This window comes from Pongo abelii, chromosome X, assembly GCF_028885655.2.
Source record: "Pongo abelii isolate AG06213 chromosome X, NHGRI_mPonAbe1-v2.0_pri, whole genome shotgun sequence".
NCBI lineage: Eukaryota > Metazoa > Chordata > Mammalia > Primates > Hominidae > Pongo > Pongo abelii.
Window position 1 is genome coordinate 70,014,994 of NC_072008.2, and position 20,793 is coordinate 70,035,786.

At 38.8% G+C, this 20,793-nt stretch overlaps 2 protein-coding genes across 8 annotated transcripts in view; both read left to right on the forward strand.

Moving 5' to 3' along the window:
* Positions 1-20,793, forward strand: part of ZC3H12B (zinc finger CCCH-type containing 12B) — a 459,035-nt gene that overhangs the window by 347,992 nt on the left and 90,250 nt on the right. The window contains exon 5 of one of the 7 annotated variants that reach the window (XM_054544658.2): positions 3,139-3,250. The exons of the other annotated variants lie outside the window; for them this stretch is intronic. The gene's annotated coding sequence lies outside the window, so the exon portion shown is untranslated. The remainder of the gene's footprint in view (positions 1-3,138; positions 3,251-20,793) is intronic. 7 annotated transcript variants of the gene reach the window in all.
* Positions 3,305-13,667, forward strand: LOC100937566 (transducin-like enhancer protein 1). The gene has a single exon (XM_063721182.1). It carries the CDS (start codon positions 12,458-12,460, stop codon positions 13,058-13,060), a length of 603 nt encoding a protein of 200 aa, XP_063577252.1. The 5' UTR covers positions 3,305-12,457; the 3' UTR covers positions 13,061-13,667.

The following is a 20,793-nucleotide window of genomic DNA, read 5'->3' on the forward strand; positions in this document are numbered from 1 at the left end:
CATCTATTGAGATAATCATGTGATTTTTGTTGTTGGCTTTGTTTATGTGATGGAGTACATTTATTGATTTGCATATGTTGGACCAGCCTTGCATCTCAGGGATGAAGCCAACTTGATTTGCTGCTGAATTTGGTTTGCCAGAATTTTATTGAGAATTTTCACATCAATGTTCATCAGGGATATTGGCCTGAAATTTTCTTTTTTTGTTGAGTCTTTGCCAGGTTTTGGAATCAGGATGATGCTGGCCTCATAAATTGAGTTAGGGAGAAGTCCCTTTTTTTCTATTGTTTGGAACAGTTTCAGAAAAAATGGTAGCAGCTCTTCTTTGTACCTCTGGTAGAATTTGGCTGTGAATCTGTCTGGTCCTGGCCTTTCTTTTGGTTGGTAGGCTATTAATTACTGCCTCAATTTTAGAACTTGTTATTGGTCTATTCAGGGATGTGACTTCTCTCAGGTTAATATTGGGAGGGTGAATATGTCCAGGAATTTATTGATTTCTTCTAGGTTTCCTAGTTTATTTGTGTAGAGGTGCTCACAATATTCTCTGATGGTAGGTTGTATTTCTGTGGGATCAGTGGTGATATCCCCTTTATCATTTTTATTGGGTCAATTTGATTCTTCTCTCTTTTCTTCTTTATTAGTCTGGCTAGTGGTCTATCTATTTTGTTAGTCTTTTCAAAAAACCACCTCCTGGATTCATGGATTTTTGAAGGGTTTTTCATGTCTCTATCTTCTTCAGTTCCACTCTGACCTTAGTTATTTCTTGTCTTCTGCTAGCTTTTGAATTTATTTGCTCTTTCTTCTCTAGTTATTTTAACTGTGATGTCAGGGTGTTGGTTTTATATCTTTTCTGCTTTCTGATGTGGGCATTTAGTGCTATAAATTTTCCTCTAAATGCTGCTTAACTGTGTTCCAGAGATTCTGATATGTTGTGTCTTCATTCTCATTGGTTTCAAATAACTTATTTATTTCTGCCTTAATTTATTTATTTACCCAGTAGTCATTCAGAAGCAGGTTGTTCAGTTTCCATAGAGTTGTGTGGTTTTGAGTGAGTTTCTTAGTCCTAAGTTCTAATTTGATTGCACTGTGGTCTGAGAGACCGTTTGTTATAATTTCCGGTTTTTCGTTTTTGTCTTTTTTTTTTTTTTTGCATTTGCTGAGAAGTGTTTTACTTCCAATTATATGGTTGATTTTAGAATAAGTGCTATGGGGTGCTGAGAAGAATGTATATTCTGTTGATTTGGGGTGGAGAGTTCTGTAGATGTCTATTAGGTCCACCTGGTCCAGAGCTGAGTTCAAGTCCTGAATATTCTTATTAATAATTTGTCTCATTGTTCTGTTCAATATTGACAGTGGGGTGTTAAAGTCTCCCACTATTATTATGTGGGAGTCTAAGCCCCTTTGTAGGTCTCTAAGAACTTGTTTTATGAATCTAGGTGCTTCTGTATTGGGCGCATATATATTTAGGATAGTTAGCTCTTCTTGTTGCATTGATCCCTTTACCATTATGTAATGCCTTTCTTTGTCTTTTTTGATCTTTGTTGGTTTAAAGTCTGCTTTATCAGAGACTAGGACTGCAACCTCAGCTTTTTTTGCTTTTCACTTCCCTGGTAAATATTCCTCCATTCCTTTATTTTGACCCTATGTGTGTCTTTGCACTTGAGATGGGTCTCCTGAATACTGCACAATGATAGGTCTTGACTTTATCCAACTTGCCAGTCTGTGTCTTTTAATTTGGGCATTTAGCCCATTTACATTTAACATTAATATCATTATATGTGAATTTGATCCTGTCATCATGATGCTAGCTGATTATTTTGCACATTAGTTGATTCAGTTTCTTCATGGTGTCACTGGTCTTTATATTTTGGTGTCTTTTTGCAGTGGCTGGTACCGGTTTTCTTTCCCATATTTAGTGCTTCCTTCAGGAGTTCTTGTAAGGCAGGCCTGGTGGTACAGAATCCCTCAGCATTTGCTTGTCTGTAAACAAATTTATTTCTCCTTCATTTATGAAACTCAGTTTGGCTGGATATGAAATTTTGAGTTGAAAATTCTTTTCTTTAAAAATATTGAATATTGGGCCCCACTGTCTTCTGGCTTGTAGGGTTTCTGCAGAGAGATCCATTGAATTCAACATCATTTCATAAAGAATAACACCCTCAAAAAGCTAGGTATACAAGAAACATATGTCAATATGATAAAAGGCATATACAATAGACCCATAGCTAGTATTATACTGAATGGGGAAAACCTGAAAGCCTTTCTTCTAAGATCAGGAATACAACAAGGATGCTCACTTTCACCACTGTTATTCAACATAGTACTAGAAGTCCAAGCTAGACCAATCAGACAAGAGAAGGAAATGAAGACCATCCAAATTAAAATGAAAGAAGTCAAACTATTGTTGTTTGCAGATGATATCATTTTATACTTCACAAAACCCAGAGACTTTACCAAAAATCTATTAGAACTGATAAACAAATTCAATAAATTTGCAGGATACAAATTTAACATTAAAAATCAGTAGCATTTCTAAAAAAAGAAATCATGAAGGCAATCCCATTTACAATAGCTACAAATAAAATAAAATACATAGAATTAATTAACTTAACCAAAGAAGTGAAATTTTTTAAAATTAAACATGGATGCAAGAAATGAAAAAGAACACCAAAATATGGAAAGTTATTCTCTGTTTGTGGATAGGAAGAATCCATATTTTTAAAATGTCCATTCTACCCAAAGCAATCTATAGATTTAATGCAATCCCTTTCCAAATACCATTGATACTTTTTACAGAAATAGAAAAACAATTCTAAATTTTATGGGGAACCATAACAGACCCAGAATATCCAAAGCTATCCTGAGCAAAAAGAAAAAAACTGGAGTGATCACATTACCTTATTTCATATTATACTACAGAACTATAGTGATATGGTTTGGCTGTGTCCCCACACAAATCTCGTTTCGAATTGTAATCCCCATGTGTCAGGGAAGGGACCTGGTGAGAGGTAATTAGATCATTGGGGTGGATTTCCCCCATGCAGTTCTCATGATAGTGAGTGAGTTCTTATGAGATCTGATGGCTTAAAAGTGTGACACTTACACCCTCACTCTCTCTCCTGTCCTGCCATTGTGAAGATGTGCATGCTTCCAACATTGTGAAGATGCATGTGCTTTCCAGTCACCTTCCACCATGATTATAAGTTTTCTGAGGCTGCCCAGTCATGCTTTCTGTTAAGCCTGCAGAACTGTGAGTCAACTTAACCTTTTTTCTTTGTAAATTACCCATTTTTAAGTTAGTTCTTTATAGCAGCATGAAAATGTACTAATACTTATAGTAACCAAAATACATGGTACTGACACAAAAACACACAAATAGACCAGTGGAACAGAATAGAGAAGTCAGAGATAAGTCTGTTCACCTGCAGTGGACTCATTTTTGACAAAGGTGCTAAGAACACACTTTGGGGAAAGGACTGTCTCTTCAATAAGTGGTGCTAAGAAAACTAGATATCCGTATGCAGAAGAATGAAACTAGATCCCGGTCTCTCACCATATACAAAAGTCAAATCCAAACATATTAAAGATGCAAATATAAGACCTCAAATTGTGAAACTACTAAAGGCAAATACTGGAGAAATTCATCAGGACATTGGACTGGGTGAAGATTTCTTGAGTAATACACTATTAAGTGCTATTTATTGCACAGGCAACCAAAACAAAAATGGACAAATGCGATCACAAGTTTTGCACAGCAAAGAAAACAATCAACAAAATGCACAGACAACCTACAGAATTAGAGAAAATATTTGCAAACTATTCATATGACAATGGATTAGTAATCAGAATATATAGGAGCTAAAACAACTCTATAGGAAAGGAAAAATATAATAAGCAGATTTTAAAATGGGTGAAAGTCCTGAATAGGCATTTCTCAAAAGAGGACATACACATGGAAAACAGGTGTATGAAAAGGTGCTCAATATCATTGATCATCTGAGAAATGCACATCAAAACTGCAATAAAATATTATCTCACCTCAATTAAAATGACTTTTATTCAAAAGACAGGCAATAACAAATGCTGGCGAGAATGTGGAGAAAAAGGAAACCTCATACAGTGTTGGTGGTAATGTAAATTAGTACAACCACTATGAAAAACAGTTTAGAAGTTCCTCAAAAAAAGAAAAATAGAACTACCATATGTTCCAGCAATCCCACTGTTAGATATATACCCAAAAGAAAGTATATCAGTATATCAAAAATATATCTGCACTCCCATGTTTATTGTAGCCCCATGCACAATAGCCAAGATTTGGAAGCAACCAAAGTGTTGAACAGATGACTGGGTAGAGACAATGTAATATATGTAAACAATGCAGTACTACTCAGCCATAAAAGTAGAATGAGATTCTGTCATTTGCAACAACATTGATGGAACTGGGGGTCATTATGTTAAGTAAAATAAGCCAGGCAGAAAGACAAATATCCCACTTTCTCACTTATTTCTGGGATCTAAAAATAACAACAGAACCCACGGGAATAGAGAGTAGAAGAGTAGGTACAAGAGGCTGGGAATGGCAGTTGGGGGATAGGGAAAATGGGGATGGTTAGCGAGCACAAAAAAAATAGAAAGAATAAATGACAACTAGTATTTGCTAGGACAACAGGGTGACTATAGTAAAAAGTAAACAATATTTTAAAATAAAAAATATTTAAAATAAAAAATACCAAAGCATCAATCGATGTTATCAATGCTGTTATTGTTATTTTGCCAAAGTATGAAAGTGGGAATATATGTTATATATGCCCATAGAGCTGGCTGTGAGAAACTGGTTTATGGATGGACAACTCAGAGAATTTTAGAAATCAGAGAATTTTAAAATTTCAGAGTAGGAAATAAACTCAAAGGTCATCAGATCTATGCCTCATCTGGTGCTTGTAAAAAGACTCTGGAATCTCTTGAGGGAACTTATCTATATCTTGTTATTGTCATTCTCTTCCCAAATTCTGTTATTTTTAGACAGTAACACTACAGATTTTTCATAAGTCTAACAAATTGTATTGAATTCACCTTTTTTATGCTTGTAAAGATTTTAATAATGTTGATTGAAATCAAAGTGTTATAATTATTTCAATGCAGAATCTTCAAAAAATTTGCAAGGGGAAGACGGGAAAGCAGTCTGCTTAGTTCTTCTACTCATTGTTACTGAATTATACTCCTAAAAGTGAAGCCCACAGTCATTTTATTCCTCAATAAAAACCCTGACTCTTTGGGGAGATGTTCTAACACAAAGCACAGAAAATGAAAAGAAGATTCAACAGCTTCATTTTTCAATTTACTTAATCTGGATAATAATATCTACCTAGGTGATAATTCATCTCAGGGAAGAATTTACCACTATTTTGGATCAGATTGTACTTCACAGTAGGTAATCATTTCAAGGAAGTACTCAGTATAGGTGTTTAATCCAAAGGTAATGTTAGTTATTTTTCTGCAGCTGCAAACATATTTTCCAAGGAAACAACAATATTACAAAATGCATTTTCAGAGAGGACCAAGATGGCAGAATAGAAGGGTCCACCAATCGTCACCCTCGCAAGGACACCAATTTAATTACTATCTACAGAGGAAAAAAAAAAAAAAAAAAACACCTTCATTAGAACCAAAAATCAGGTGAGCCCTCATAATACCTGCTTTTAACTCTATACTGCTGAAAGACGCACTGAAGAGACAGAAAAAACATTCCTGAATCTCGAATGCCACCCCTTCCCCACCCTTGGCAGCAGCAGTGTGGTACAGAGAGCTTCTTTGGATGGTGGGGGAAGGTGAGCACAGCAATTGTGAGACATTAATCTCAGTGCAATCCTTTTAGAGCAGAGAGGAAAACCGGACCAAACTTACCTGATGCATGTCGAACTAATGGAGGGAGCATTTAAAGAAACCTTAGCCAGAGGGGAGTCACCTAGCCTAGTGGTCTGAACTTGAGTTCCCTCACACATCGCTACTGGGAGACAAAGTGCTCTGTATCTCTAAGTAAACCTGAAAAGCATTCTAGGTCATCAGGACTGCAATTCTTAGGCAAGTCCTAGGGCTAAACTGAGCCCAGAGACGGTGGACTGGGAGGCCACACGATCTACTGAAACACCAGCCAGCACAGTTAAGGGAGTTCTGAAATCACCACATTTCTAACCCCAGGCTGCACAGCTTGAGGCTCCAAAACAGATCCTTTCCTTCTGCTTTAGGAGAGTAATGGGGAAAGTGAGGAGAACTTTGCCTTGCATCTTAGATACCACCTCAGCCACAGCAGGATAGGGCAATGACCAGAATTGTGAGGCCCCCATTTCAGGCTCTAGTTTCCTGATGACATCTCAAGACATGCCCTGAGCCAGAAAGGAACCCACTGCGTTGAAGGGAAGGAGCCAGTCTTGGCAGCATTTATCACCTGATAACTGAAGACGCCTTGGACCCTGAGCTACATCAAGGGCCTTGAGCAAGCCTCTGAAATTGCTGGCTTCAGATATCAGCATGACTATAGGAGGATATAACACCAAGTGGGCTCTTGGAGTCCTCAATTTCAGGACTTCACTCTTGGATGGCATCTCTGGGTCTGCCCTGGGCCAGAAGGGAACCCTCTTCCCTGAAGGGTAAGTTGCAGGCCAGGCAGCATTCACCAAAAGCGGATGTCAGAGCTCTTGGGCCTTAAGAGAACATTGGTGGTAGTCTGGCAGAACTCCTCATGGCCTAAGGTGGTGGTTGCTACAGAGTGAAGGTTCTCTTCTTTTAGAAAGGAGAAGGAAGAGTTGAAAGAACTGTGTGTCATGGTTTCAGTGCCAGCTCAGCCACAATACAATAGAACACAAGGTAGACTTCTAAGTTTTGTCACTCTATTTCCTGACTCCTAGATGACACCTAGGGACCCACCTGGGACCTGGGAGAACTCACTTCTCTGAAGGGAAGGACACAGGCCTGGCTGGCTTTGCCACCTGGTGATTATAGAGTCCCAGGGCCTTCAGTGAATATAAGCAGTAGCCAGGAAGTGGTTACAACAGGCCTTGAGTGAGACCCAGTGCTGTGCTGGCTTCAGGTCTGACCCAGCACGGTCCTAGTCCTAGTGGTGATGGCCACAGGGATGCTTGTGTACCTCCAACCCCAGGTTTAAGAGGCTTGGAACAGAGAATGAGACTCTATATGTTTAGGAGAAATAAGGGGAAAGAGCAAGAGTCTCTGCCTGGTAATCCAGAAAATTCTCCCTAATCTCGTTTATGACCATCAAGGTGCAACTTCTATGAGTCTGCAAGAACTGCAGCATTACTGAGATTTGGGTGCTCCCTAAAGCAGATACAGCTTACATCAAAACACCCAAGTCCTTTTTAATTTCTGGAAAGCTTTTCAAATAAGGACAGGTATAAACAAATCCAGATTGTGAAAACTAAAATTCAATATCAATCACTTCAATGTCCAGACACCAAAGAATATTTACTAGCATCAACACCACCCAGGAAAGCATAACCTCACCAAATGAACTAAATAAGGCACCAGGGACCAATCTTGGAGAAACAGAGATATGTGACTTTTCAGACAGGGAATTCAAAATAGCTGTGTTGAAGAAACTCAAGATAATACAAAGAAGAAATTCAGAATTTTATCAAATTAATTTATCAGAAATTGAAATAATTTTAAAAATCAAGCAGAAATTCTGGATCTAAAAAGTACAACTGGCATACTGAAGAATGCATCAGTCTCTTAATAGCAGAATTGATCAAGAAGAAGAAAGAGTGAGCTTGACGACAGACTATTTGAAAATACACTGCTAGGGGAGACAAAAGAGAAAAGAATATAAAACAGTAAAGCATGCCTACAGGATCTAGAAAACAGCCTCAAAGTGTCAAAGTTAAGAGTTACTGGCCTTACAAATGAGATAGAGGAAGAGATAGGGGTACAAAGTTTATTCAACAGGATAATAACAGAGATCTTTTGAAACCTAGAGAAAGTTATTAACACTCAAATACAAGAAAGTTATATATCTCCAAGCATATTTAACTCAAAGACTACCTCAAGGCATTTAATAATCAAACTTTCAAAGACCAAGGATAAACAAAGGATGCTTAAAGCAGCAAGAAAAAAGACACAAATACAATGGAGCTGCAATATGTCTGACAGCAGACTTTTCAGTGGAAACCTTACAGGCTAAGAGAGTGTGACATGACATATTTAAAGTGTTGAAGGGAAAAAACTGTTACCCTAGAATAGTATATATGGCAAAAATTCCCTTCAATCATGAAGGAGAAATAAAGACTTCCACAGACTAACAAAAGCTGAGGGATTTCATTCATAAGAGACCTGTCCTATGGGAAGTGTTTAAGGGAGTACATCAATCAGAAGGAAAAGGACATTAATGAGAAACAAGAAATCATCTGAAGGTACAAAACTCATGGGTAATAGTAAGTGCACAGAAAAAAACACCAAATACTTCAGTGCTATAATACTGCAACTGTGACATGTAATCAACTAAAATGCTAGCTAGAAAAACTAAATGATGAACCAAACAAAAATAATAACTACAGCAACTTCTTAAGACATAGTACAATAAGATCTAAATAGAAACAAAAAAGTTAAAAAACTTGAAAATAAAGTTATGGCATAGAATTTTGTATTAGTTTTCTTTTTGTTTCTTTATTTGTTTATGAAAACAGGGTTGAGTAGTTACCAGGTTATAAGATAGCAGGTGCAAGCCTCACAGTAACTTCAAACAAACAAAAAAAATACAATGGAAACAGAAAAACAAAAAGCAAGATAAATCATATCACCAGGGAAAATCACCTTCACTAAAGAAGAAAATAAAGAAATAACACCAGAAAACAAATAACAAAATGGCAGGAGTAAGTCTTTACTTAGCAATAATAATGTTGACTGTAAATGAACTAAAGTCTGCAATCAAAATAAATAGAGTGGCTGAGTGTATTAAAAATAAGATTCTGTTGCCTACTAGAAACACACTTTACCTATAAAGACACAAATAGATTAGAAGAAAAGTGATGGAAAAGACATTCCATGCCAATGGAAACAATAAATGATCAGGATTAGCTATACTTATCAAACAAAATAGATTTCAAGACAAAAACTATAAGAAGAGACAAAGAAAGTTACTATATAATGATAAAGGGGTAAATTCAGTAAGAGGATATATCAATTTTAAATATATATGCACCCAACACTAGAGCACCTAGATAAGTAAAGGAAACATTATTAGAGCTAAAGAGAGAGATAGTTCCCAATACAATAATATCTGGAGATTTCAACACCCCACTCCCAGCATTGGACAGATCGTCAAGACAGAAAATCAACAAAGAAACATCAGACTTGATCTGCAGTATAGATCAAATGAATCTAATAGATACTTACAGAACATTTCATCTGATGGTGGCAGAATACACATTCTTTTCTTCAGCACATGGATTATTCTTTAAAATAGACCATATGATAGGTCAAAAAAGTCTGAAAACATACAACAAAATTGAGATAACATCAAGCATCTTCTCTGACCACAATAAAATAAAATTAGAAATTAATGATAAGATAAATTTGGGAAACTATAAAAACACATGGAAGTTAAACAATATGTTCCTGAATGACGAGTGGGTTGATGAAACAATTTTTGTAAACTTCTTAAAACAAAAGACAATGGAAACACAACATACCAAAATCTATGGGATACAGCAAAAGCAGTACAAAGAGAGAAGTTTATAGCTGTAAGTCCCTACATCAAAAAAGAGGAATAACTTCAAATAATCTAATGATACATCTTAAAGAAATAGAAAAGCAAAAGCAAACCAAACCTAAAATTAGTAGGAGAAAAGAACTAATAGGCTGGGTGTGGTGGCTCACGCCTGCAGTCCCAGCACTTTGGGAGGCCGAGGCAGGCGGATCAATTCAAGTCAGGAGTTTGAGACTAGCCTGGCCAACGTGGTGAAACCCTGCCTCTACTAAAAATACAAAAATTAGCCAGGTGTGGTGACAGGTGCCTGTAATCCCAGCTACTCTGCAGGCTGAGGCAAGAGAATCACTCAAACCCAGGAGGCGGAGGCTGCAGTGAGCCAAGATAGCAGCACTGCACTCCTGCCTGGGTGACAGAAGGAGACTCCGTCTCAATAATAATAATAATAATAAAATAAAGATTAAAACAGAAATAAATGAATTTAAAATGAAGAAAATAATACAAAAGATCAATGAAACAAAAAGTTGGTTTTTTGAAAAGTAAAACAAAATTGACAAAACTTTAGCCGAACTTACTAATAAAAGGAGAGAAGATTCAAATAAAAGCATTAGAAATGAAAAAGGAGACATTACAACTGATACTGCAGAAATTCAAATATCATTTGTGGCTATGACGAGCAACTATATGCCAATGAGTTGGAAAATCTAGAAGAAATGGACAAATTTCTAGGTACATACAACCTATCAAGATTGAACCAGAAAGAAATCTAAAACCTGAACAGACCAATAACAAGTAATAAGATCAAAGCCATATTAAGAAGTCTCTCAGTAAAGAAAAGCTAGGGACCCAGTGGCTTCACTGCTGATTTCCACAAACATTTAAAGAGAACGGGTACCCATCCTACTAAAACTATTGCGAAAAACAGAAGAACAGGAAATACTTCTAAATTCATTATATGAGGTCAGCATTACCCTGAAACCAAAACCAGACAAAGACACATCAAAAAAAGAAAACTACAGTCCAATATCTCTGATGAATATTGATGCAAAAATCCTCAACAAAATACTAGCAAAACCGAATTCAGTGTTAATTTAAAAAAAAAAATTCATCATAACCAAGTGGGATTCATCCCTGGGATGCAAGGATGGTCCAACATATGCAAATCAATCAATGCGATACATCATAGCAACAGAATGAAGCATAAAAACCATATGATTATTTCAATTGATGCCAAAAAGCTTCTGATAAAATTCAATATCCCTTCATGATTAAAAAAAAAAAGCTCTCATAAAACGGGATAGAAAGAACATACCTCCACATAATAAAATCCAGATAGGGCGCCGCGCTCCCGTCCCCCGCCCGAGCGGGGCTGGGCGGGGCCGGCGCTGGTTATCTCGGGAGTGTGAAACCGCGTGTTAATGTAACCGGCGCCAGAGGCACGGGCGGCGGCGGCGGCGGCGGTGGTGGTGGGAGCGGCGGCTGCAGGAGCAGCAGCAGCAGAAGCAGCTGCGGGAACTCTGTGCCCCGCGTCTCGGAGGCAGCCGACTGCGCCACCCCACCGTCGCACGGCCGGGCGGGACCCGCGCCACCAGCCCAGACCACCGTCGTCCCGCGGCGACCAAAATCCCCGCTGGCCCCACCGCTGTGACTACTCCGGACTCGCCCGCAGAGTTTGCCCGCCGGGGAGGGTGGCCGATTGGCGGAGCGCACTCCTGCTGTTTTCCCCACCATCTCGTGGATGTAGTCCCTCGGGTGGTGGGAGAACTTTGCAGTGGGCTGGAGCGCCCTTTGCGGCGAAGCACACGAAGGTGAAGGAAGGAAAGAAAGAAGACCGAGGAAGAACGGGCTCGGAAGAAGGGTCCGGAGCGGCCGGGCCGGCAGTGCAGGGCGAGTGCGCGCGAGGCGCAGCGCCCCGATGCTCCCTGGGCTCGAGGAGCAGCGGGCACTTGCGGGACTGCTCTCGGTGGAGTAGCCCCCTCGGGCCGCAGGGTTTGTACAACCGCGGAGAACACCGAGTGCTGGTCGCACGGGCCGTGCCGAGCCGCCTCCCGGCGCGCCCTGCGCACTTTCTCCGCCTCGTCATCCCTCGCTCCCCGGCCGGGAGCCTCCGCCGCGTCCTCAACCTCGCTCCCTTTTGCGTCCCGGGAGCCTGCGAGCACCCGGCCGAGGGCGCAGCCGAGTCTTGCGGGAGTCGCCCCGAAAGCGTCGGGTTTGTGTGGGGTTAGCGGGGGCCGCCGCGCCACCTGCACCTCGCCCGCCGCCGCCTCGGGGAAAACCCGAAGAGGAGGCAGACCAGGAGAAGAGCAAAGAAAAGCAGCTCGTCTGGATTTGTTTGCCCAGGACTGGCGCCGCGCACGCGGATCGCCGAGGGGAGTGCGGTCGGAGTCACCGCGCCCCCGCCTCCCCGCCCGGGCGGCTGAGGCCGGGGGGTTGGAGCACTGCCCCCGCGCACAGTCCCGGAGCGCCCGACGTCTCCGTGCAGGTTCTTGAAGCAGCTGGGCCTGGGGCGCCCACTAATGTGGCCCTGAGGGCCGGAGCCCGCACCGACGGGAGCTGGAGCCGGAGCACTGCGGTCGCCGAGTGGCCGGTGCGCCCGGCCGAGCGCGCCTGCGTGCGTGGCCAGCGCGCTCCCCGTTTCTGCCTGGCTTTCCGGCTTAATTTTCCTCGGCGGGATTAAAGTTGGAAATTGACCGGAGAATTGAGTTGCCGGGGAACAGAGCCCCAGCCGCCTCCAGAGCGATGTTCCCGCAGAGCAGGCACCCGACGCCGCACCAGGCTGCAGGCCAGCCCTTCAAGTTCACTATCCCGGAGTCCCTGGACCAGATTAAAGAGGAATTCCAGTTCCTGCAGGCGCAGTGTCGCAGCCTTAAATTGGAATGTGAGAAACTGGCAAGTGAAAAGACAGAAATGCAGAGGCACTATGTGATGTATTACAAAATGTTACACGGATTAAACATTGAAATGCACAAACAGACTGAAATCGCCAAGAGATTGAATACGATTTGTGCACAAGTCATCCCATTTCTGTCTCAGGAACATCAACAACAGGTGGCCCAGGCTGTCGAACGTGCCAAACAGGTGACCATGGCAGAGTTGAATGCCATCATCGGGCAGCAGCAGTTGCAAGCTCAGCATCGTTCTCATGGCCACAGACCCCCAGTTCCCCTTACGCCTCACCCTTCGGGACTTCAGCCTCCTGGAATCCCGCCCCTCGGGGGCAGTGCCGGCCTTCTTGCACTGTCTAGTGCTCTGAGTGGGCAGTCTTACTTGGCAATAAAAGATGACAAGAAGCATCACGATGCAGAGCACCACAGAGGTGAGAGGCCCGGCAAGCCAGATTAGGACTTTGTCCTCATACTCTTACAGTGCTGCACAGTTGTGTGCATCGCTAAAGAGAGCCCCAACGTATACAGAGAGCAAACAATGAGATAAGAGGAACTGTCGCAAAGCTTTCCACTGAAACACAGGTCACCCTGGAAGTTTGCAGGGTTTGCTGTGGGCATATGTAGATTTCTCAATCTGGTTAGATTGCAGGCATCTTGACATCTTGGCAACTGCCTAGTTAATGCCAGTGGCCTGTACCATATTATGGAAAACTGTTAACTGCTTAATTGGGTAATTTTCAAAGAAAGTAATGTTAAATGGGGCGAAATAAGAAGTTAAATTTGAAAGTGAATGTGTTCAAATGAAAGGTTTGATAATTGCGTCTGTTACTACTTAGTTTCATAGGCTTTAATTCTAGTATGCATTAAATATTGGGCAAAATTGCAGTTGACTAATTTTTTGAAAAAAAGTATTTTATTCTGTCAAGAAATAAATAGGCTTTGTGTATGGCTAAACTGTAAATCTTATGTTTACCAAATACTGTAATTTTCAGGAAATCACTGTATTAGGAATGTGCAATGACTTATATAAATAAAAGCCATTTTTAAAACTGAAAAAAATAAAAGCCACATATGACAGCTCCACAGCAAGTATCATACTGAATGGAGAAAACCTGAAAGCCTTTTGTCTAAGATCTGGAACATTACTAGAATGCCCACTTTCACCACTGTTATTCAATATAGTAGCAGAAGTCCTAGCTAGAGCAATCAAACAAGAAAAAGAAATAAATGGCAACCAACTTGGAATGAAAGAAGTAGTATTATTTTTGTTTGCAGACAATATGATCACATATTTGGAAAAGCTTAAAGGCCACACACACACACACACACACACACACACACACACACACACACACACTATTAGAACTGATAAACAAATTCAGTAAAGTAGGAGGTTACAAAGTTAACATACAAAAAAAATCAATTGCATTTCTACATCCCAACAGTGAGCAATCCTAAAAAGAAATTTAAAAAGTAATCCCACTTACAATAGCCACAAATAAAATTCAATACCTAGGAATTAATCAAAGAAGAAAAAGATTTCTCAAAAATTATGAAACACTGATGAAAGAAATTGAAGAGGACACCAAAAAATGGAAAGACATTCCATGTTCATCTATTAGAAGAATCAATATTGGTAAAATATTCATACTACACAAAGCAATCTACAGATTCAATGTAATCCCTATCAAAATGCCAACAACATTATTCACAGAAATAGAAAAAAATGCTAAAATTTATATAGGCATACATAAGACCCAGAATAGCCAAAGTTATTCTATGCAATAAGAGCAAAATTGGAGAAATCACATCCAAATTCAAATTATATTACAGAGCTATAGTAATCAAATCAGCATGGTACTGGTATTAAATCAGAAAAAAAAATGGAACATGATAGAGAACCCAGAAACAAATTCACACACTTAAAGTGAACTCATTTTCAACAAAGGTGCCAACATACTTTGGGGAAAAAGTCTCTTTAATAAATGGTGCAGGAAAAACTAGATATCCATGTGCAGAAAGATGAAACTAGACCCCTGCGTCTCACCATGTACAAAAATCAAATCCACATTGATTAAAGACTTAAGTATCAGACCTCAAACTATGAAACTACTACAAGAAAACATTGGGGAAATTCTCCAGGACATTGGTCTAGGCAAGAATTTTTTGAGCAATATCCCTTAAGCACAGGCAACCAAAGCAAAAATAGACAAATGAGATTACATCAAGCTAAAAAGCTTCTGCACAGCAAAGAAAACAATCAACAAAGTGAAGAGACAACCCACAGAATGGGAGAAGATATTTGCACACCACACATCAGACAAGGGATTAATAACCAGAATATATAAGGAGCTCAAAGAACTCTATAGGAAAACATAATAAATTGACAAAAAAATCAGCAGAAGATTTGAATAATTTCTCAAAGGACACATAACCCACAAACAGGCATATGAAAAGGTGCTCAACATAATTAATCATTAGAAAAATGCAAATCAAAGTACAATAAGATATCATCTCACCCCAGTGCAAATAGCTTATATCCAAAAACAGGCAATAACAAGTGCTGACAAGGATGTAGAGAAAAGGGAATCTTTGTACACTGTTGGTGGAAATGTACAGTAGCACAACCACTATATTGTATAGTTGGAAGCTGCTACAAATACTAAAAATAGAGCTATTATATGACCCAGCAATCCCACTGCAGAATATGTAACTAAAAGAAAGGAAATCAGTATAACAAAGAGATATCTGCACTCCCATGATTATCACAGCACTGTTTACAATAGCTAAGATTTGGAAGCAACTTAAGTATCCATCAACAGATGAACAGATAAAGAAAATGTGGTGCATATACAAAATGGAGTACTATTAAGCCACAAAAATGAGATCCTGTCATTTACAATAACATGTATGGAACTGGAGATGATTATGTTAAGTAAAATAAGCCAGGCACAGACTGAGAAATCACATGTTCTCACTTTTGTGTGATATAAAAATTAAAACAATTGAACTCATGGACATAGAGAGTAGAAGGATGTTTACCAGAGGCTAGGAGGAGATAGGGATGGCTAATGGCTATGAAAATATAGTTAGAAAGAATGAATAAGACATACTATTTGATCACACAGAAGGGTGACCTTAGTCAATAATAACTTAATCATACATTTTTAAATAAGTAAAATAATGTAATTGTGGCCGGGCTTGGTGGCTCACGCCTGTAATCACAGCACTTTGGGAGGCCAAGGTGGGCAGATCATGAGGTCACAAGTTCGAGACCAGACTGACCAACATGGTGAAACCCCATCTCTACTAAAAATACTAGAATTAGCTGGGCGTGGTGGTGCACACCTGTAATCCCAGCTATTCAGGAGGCTGAGGCAGAAGAATCGCTTGAACCCAGGAGGCAGAGGTTGCAGTGAGCCGAGTTCATGCCACTGCTCTCCAGCCTGGGTGACAGAGCAAGACTCCATCTCAAAATAAATAAATAAATAATAGTGTAGTTGGATTGTTAGTAACACAAAGGACAAATGCTTGAGTGGATGGATGCCACATTTTTTATAATGTGATTATTTCACATTGCATGCTTATATCAAAATATCTCATGTACCCCACAAATATAGACACCCACAAAAATTTAAAATAAAAATAAAATAAATGAAAACAATATTACAAATAATAAATACATATATAATTTTTCAAAATTAACTTATTGAGGTGAAATCTAGATAATATAAAGTAACCATTTTAAAGCAAAAAATTCAGTGGCATTTAATGTATTCACAGTGTTGTGCAACCATTTCTATTCCCTTCATAAAACATTTTTATCACTCTAAAGTAAAATCCTTTACCCATTAAGCAGTTTCTTCAATTCCCCAATGCCCTTAGCCCCTGACAACCACCAATCTATGTTCTGTCGCTGTGTATTTATCTATTCTGAATGTTTCATGTATATGGAATTATACAATATGTGACCTTTTGTGCCTTGCTTCTTTCATTTACCATTATTTCAAGATTCTTTTGAAATATAGCATGTATCGATACTTATAGCATGTGTCAGTACTTCATTCCTTTTTATGTCTGAGTAATATTCATTTGTTTAGCCATTCATCCTTTGATGAACATTTTGCCTATTGTGAATAATGCTGCAATGATCATGTGTACATGTATTTGTTTGAGTACATATTTTCAAGTTTTTTTTGGAGCAGGGCACAGGGTTTCACTCACCCTGTCCCCCAGGCTGGAATACAGTGGCACAATCACAGCTCACTGCAACCTTGACCTCCGGGGCTCAATTGATTCTCCCACTTCAGCCTCCCAAGTAGCTGGGACTGCGGGAATGCACCACCACATCCAGCTAATTTTTGTATTTTTTGTAGAGACAGGGTTTCACCATGCTACCCAGGCTAGTCTTGAACTCCTGAGCTCAAGCCATCCACCCACCTCAGCCTCCCAAAGTGCTGGAATTACAGGCATAAGCCACTGCACTGGGTCTTATTTTCAATTCTTTTCTATTATATACCTAGCCCTAGAATTGTGAGATTTTATGTAAATTCTATGTTTTGTTTTGTTTTGTTTTTTTGAGGAACTATAAAACTGTTTTCTACAGTGTCTGAACCAATTTACATTTCCACCAGCAGTGTTTAAGGATTCCATTTTCTCCACATTCTCACCAACCATTCTCTTGTTATTTTCTGGGGTTTTTTTTCCTAGTGAGAGTGAAGTTGTACTCTACTGTGGTTATGATTTGCATTTCCCTAATGACTAATGATGTTAAGCATCTTTTCATGTGCTTGTTTGCCTTTGTATATCTTTGTAGAGAAATATCTATTTCAAATCCTTTCCCCATTTTTTTTAAAAAATCGGGGTGTTTGTCCTTTTGTTGTTGAATTTTAAACATTTTTAAATATATTTTGGATACTAGTCTCTTATCAGACATGATTTGCAAATGTTTTCTCTCATTCTATGGGTTGCCTTTCCACTTTCTTGATCATGTTTGTTAAAGTACAAAAGGTTTTAATTTTTGTAAGGTCTAATTTATTTTTTTGTTGTTGCTTTTCTTTTGGTGTCATATTTAAGAATCCATTGCAAAATCTGAGGTTGTGAAATTTTACCCCTGTTTTCTTCTAAGAGTTTTATGGTTTTCACTCATATATGGGTCATTGAACCATTTAAGTTAATTTTTGTTTATGGTGTGAAGTAGGGGTCAAACTTTTCTATGTTTTTATCTAGTTGTTCTAACAGTATTTGTTAAAGCAATTATTTTTTCTCTTCAAATAGTCTTGGCACCTGTGTCAAACATCAATTGACTATAGGTTTATGGACTTATTTCTCTACTCCCAATTCTGTTACATTGGTCTATCTGCTTAGTTTTATATGGTACCACGCTGTTATGATTATTGTAGCTTTATAGTAAAGTTTGAAACCAGAAAGTGTGAGTCCTCCAACTTTTTTCTTACTTTTTAAAGATTTTTTGTATGTGTGGCTATTTGAGGACCCTTGTGATTCCATATGAACTTGAGGTTCAGCTTTTCCACATCTGCAAAAAGCATCATTGTAAATTTGGTAGACATTCCATTGAATCTGTAGATCACTTTAGGTGAGTATTATTACCATCTTAACAATTTTATTTCTTCCATTTTATGAACACAGTATGTCATTTAATTTATTTTGGTCTTCTTTAATTACCAGTTTTCAGTGTACAAGTCTTTTACCTCCTTGGTTACATTTATTTCTAGGTATTTCATTCATTTTGGTGCTATTGTAAATTGAATTGTTTTATTCTTTTTCAGATGTTAATTGCTGGTGTGTAACCCTTTTATTATGCTATTGGATCTGATTAGCTAGAATTTTGATGAGGAATTTTTCATCTATAGAAATAAGGAATATTGTTGTGTACTTGTGATTTTGTCAGCAGGATTGGGAATCAGGATAATGCTGGCCTCATAGAATACATTGGGAAGTGTTCACTCCTCTTCTGTTTTTTTTTTGGGGGGGGGGAAGGGTTTGAGAAGTATTGATATTAATTCTTCTTTGAATGTTTGCTACATTTCCCCAGAGAAGCCATCTGGTTCTGCGCTTTTCTTTGCTGGAAGTGTTCTATGTTTTTCTACTAGGTTTCTAGTTGGTTTATGGTGTTGTTCAAGTTCTCTATTGCCTTCTTGATTTTTTGTGTAATTTTTCTGTTTGTTATAAAATGTAGAGTATAGAACTATCTATTTCTATTGATTCTGTCAAGGTGAAGGAGGAAGAAGATATATTGTAAGTTATGGCACACAGGAGCATTAGGGGAGTCCCTGTGGTTTCTTGGTTGGTCATTCCTCTGTAAGTGAGAGAAACTGCTCATGTTAATAAACTTTGGATGCCTGTCTTACAAGAAGCTCCACAAGGAGTATGGCCTTCAGAGACCCAGCAGAGTTGTCTATGTATCCAGATTCTCTACCTTCGCTTCTTTTTTCACTGTTAAGAAAGCAGAATGACATAGAGAGATGGAATCAGATAGATCTAAGTTCAAATCTGGGACCTGCCACTGGTTAGCTAGCTGTGTGATCTTCAGCAACATAGTAGGTGTATGTACTTATGGCATACATAATGATTTGTTGACAAAGAGTCAAACTCGTAAAATGTTTGAAGAGATTTATTCTGAGCCAAATATGAGTGACCAATGGACTGTGACAGAGCCTCAGGAAAACCTAAGAACATGTGCCCAACATGTGGTTGGGCTACAGCTTGTTTTATACATTTTGGGAAGACATAAGACATCAATTAATACCTGTAGATATACATTGGTTTGCTCCAGAAAGGAGGGATAACTTGAAGTGGGAGCTTTCTGGTCATGGGTGGATTCAAATATTTTTCTGATTGGCAATTGGTTAAAATAGTTATTATCCAAAGACCTAGAATCAATAAAAAGGAATGTCTAGGTGAAGATAAGGGATTGTGAAGACAAAGGTTTTATCATGCTGATGAAGGCTCCAGGGAGCAGGCTTCAGAGCTCTTAGCAAACCTAAAAATTACCCAACTTTTTTAATTCTCCCCTGGATGGGGGGAAAGACATGGAAAGGAATGGAGATTCTCTACAGAATGTAGATTTTCTCCACAAGAGACAGCTTTGCAGTGCCATTTCAAAATATGACAAAGAAGTATATTTTGGGGTAAAATACTTCTATTTATTTCAGGGCCTGCTATCTATTATGTGATACTCTAGTAAAGTTAGGTTGGAATTTTGTGTCTTATTGCTACAGTCTGTTTCATCAGTCTTAAAAATCTCTGTTTTAATGTTAATGCTGGTCAGCTGTGTCTTAACTCCAACGGGAGTAGGGCATAATGAGGCTTGTCCGACCCTGACTTCCCATCATGGCCTGAATTAGTTTTTCAGGTTAACAATAGAATGCCCTTGGCTGAGAGGAGGGGTCCATTCAGTTGGTTGAGGGGCTTAGAATTTTATTTTTGTTTTACAAATTTAATTAACTTCTCTGAACCTTAGTTTAAATACTTATCCTCTATGAAATTGTGATAATATATTTCAAAGTATTACTGTGGATATTACATGAAAAAATTAACTTGCTTTTAAATTTTCAGTTATCGTTATTACTGTCTTTAGATCACTTGAGATTCAGTTTCAAGTAATCCTCATTTATCCTGCATCATTTGAAATGGGGGCATGTTTTCCAAAAACAAATTTTTCAGACAATTTAAAAATTAGTGTTTAAAAATTGACCCTTGATGAAAATATTTCTAAAATATATTGTACAATTCTATACCTTCTTAAACAGTAGTCTGAACAGAATTAAACTTCTTCATGATGATTGGGGTTCAATATTAATTAACACCCATGACCACACATTTCTATTATATAAGGTACGATCTTAGCCCCCAAGGACTGGAAGACTGGCAGTCATGGGAGAGGGGCAGGATTGAGACACAGACGATTATTTGCATTTACACTCAATAGCCTCAGAAAAATATTTATTTCTTATGTCTCTTTTTTATAATTTCTGTTTTTCCCCCTCATTCTCGGCCTGTCAGAAGTTGCTTCTTGCTGTTACTGGTATACCTGCCTCTGGCTACTCCCCTTCTAATTCTTTCTGTTACTATAGACTTGGAAACCCAGATAACAAAACTTATGAAAATTATGTCTAATGCAGTGTTTCTCCTATTGTGATCCCCAGAACAGTAGCATCAACATCACCA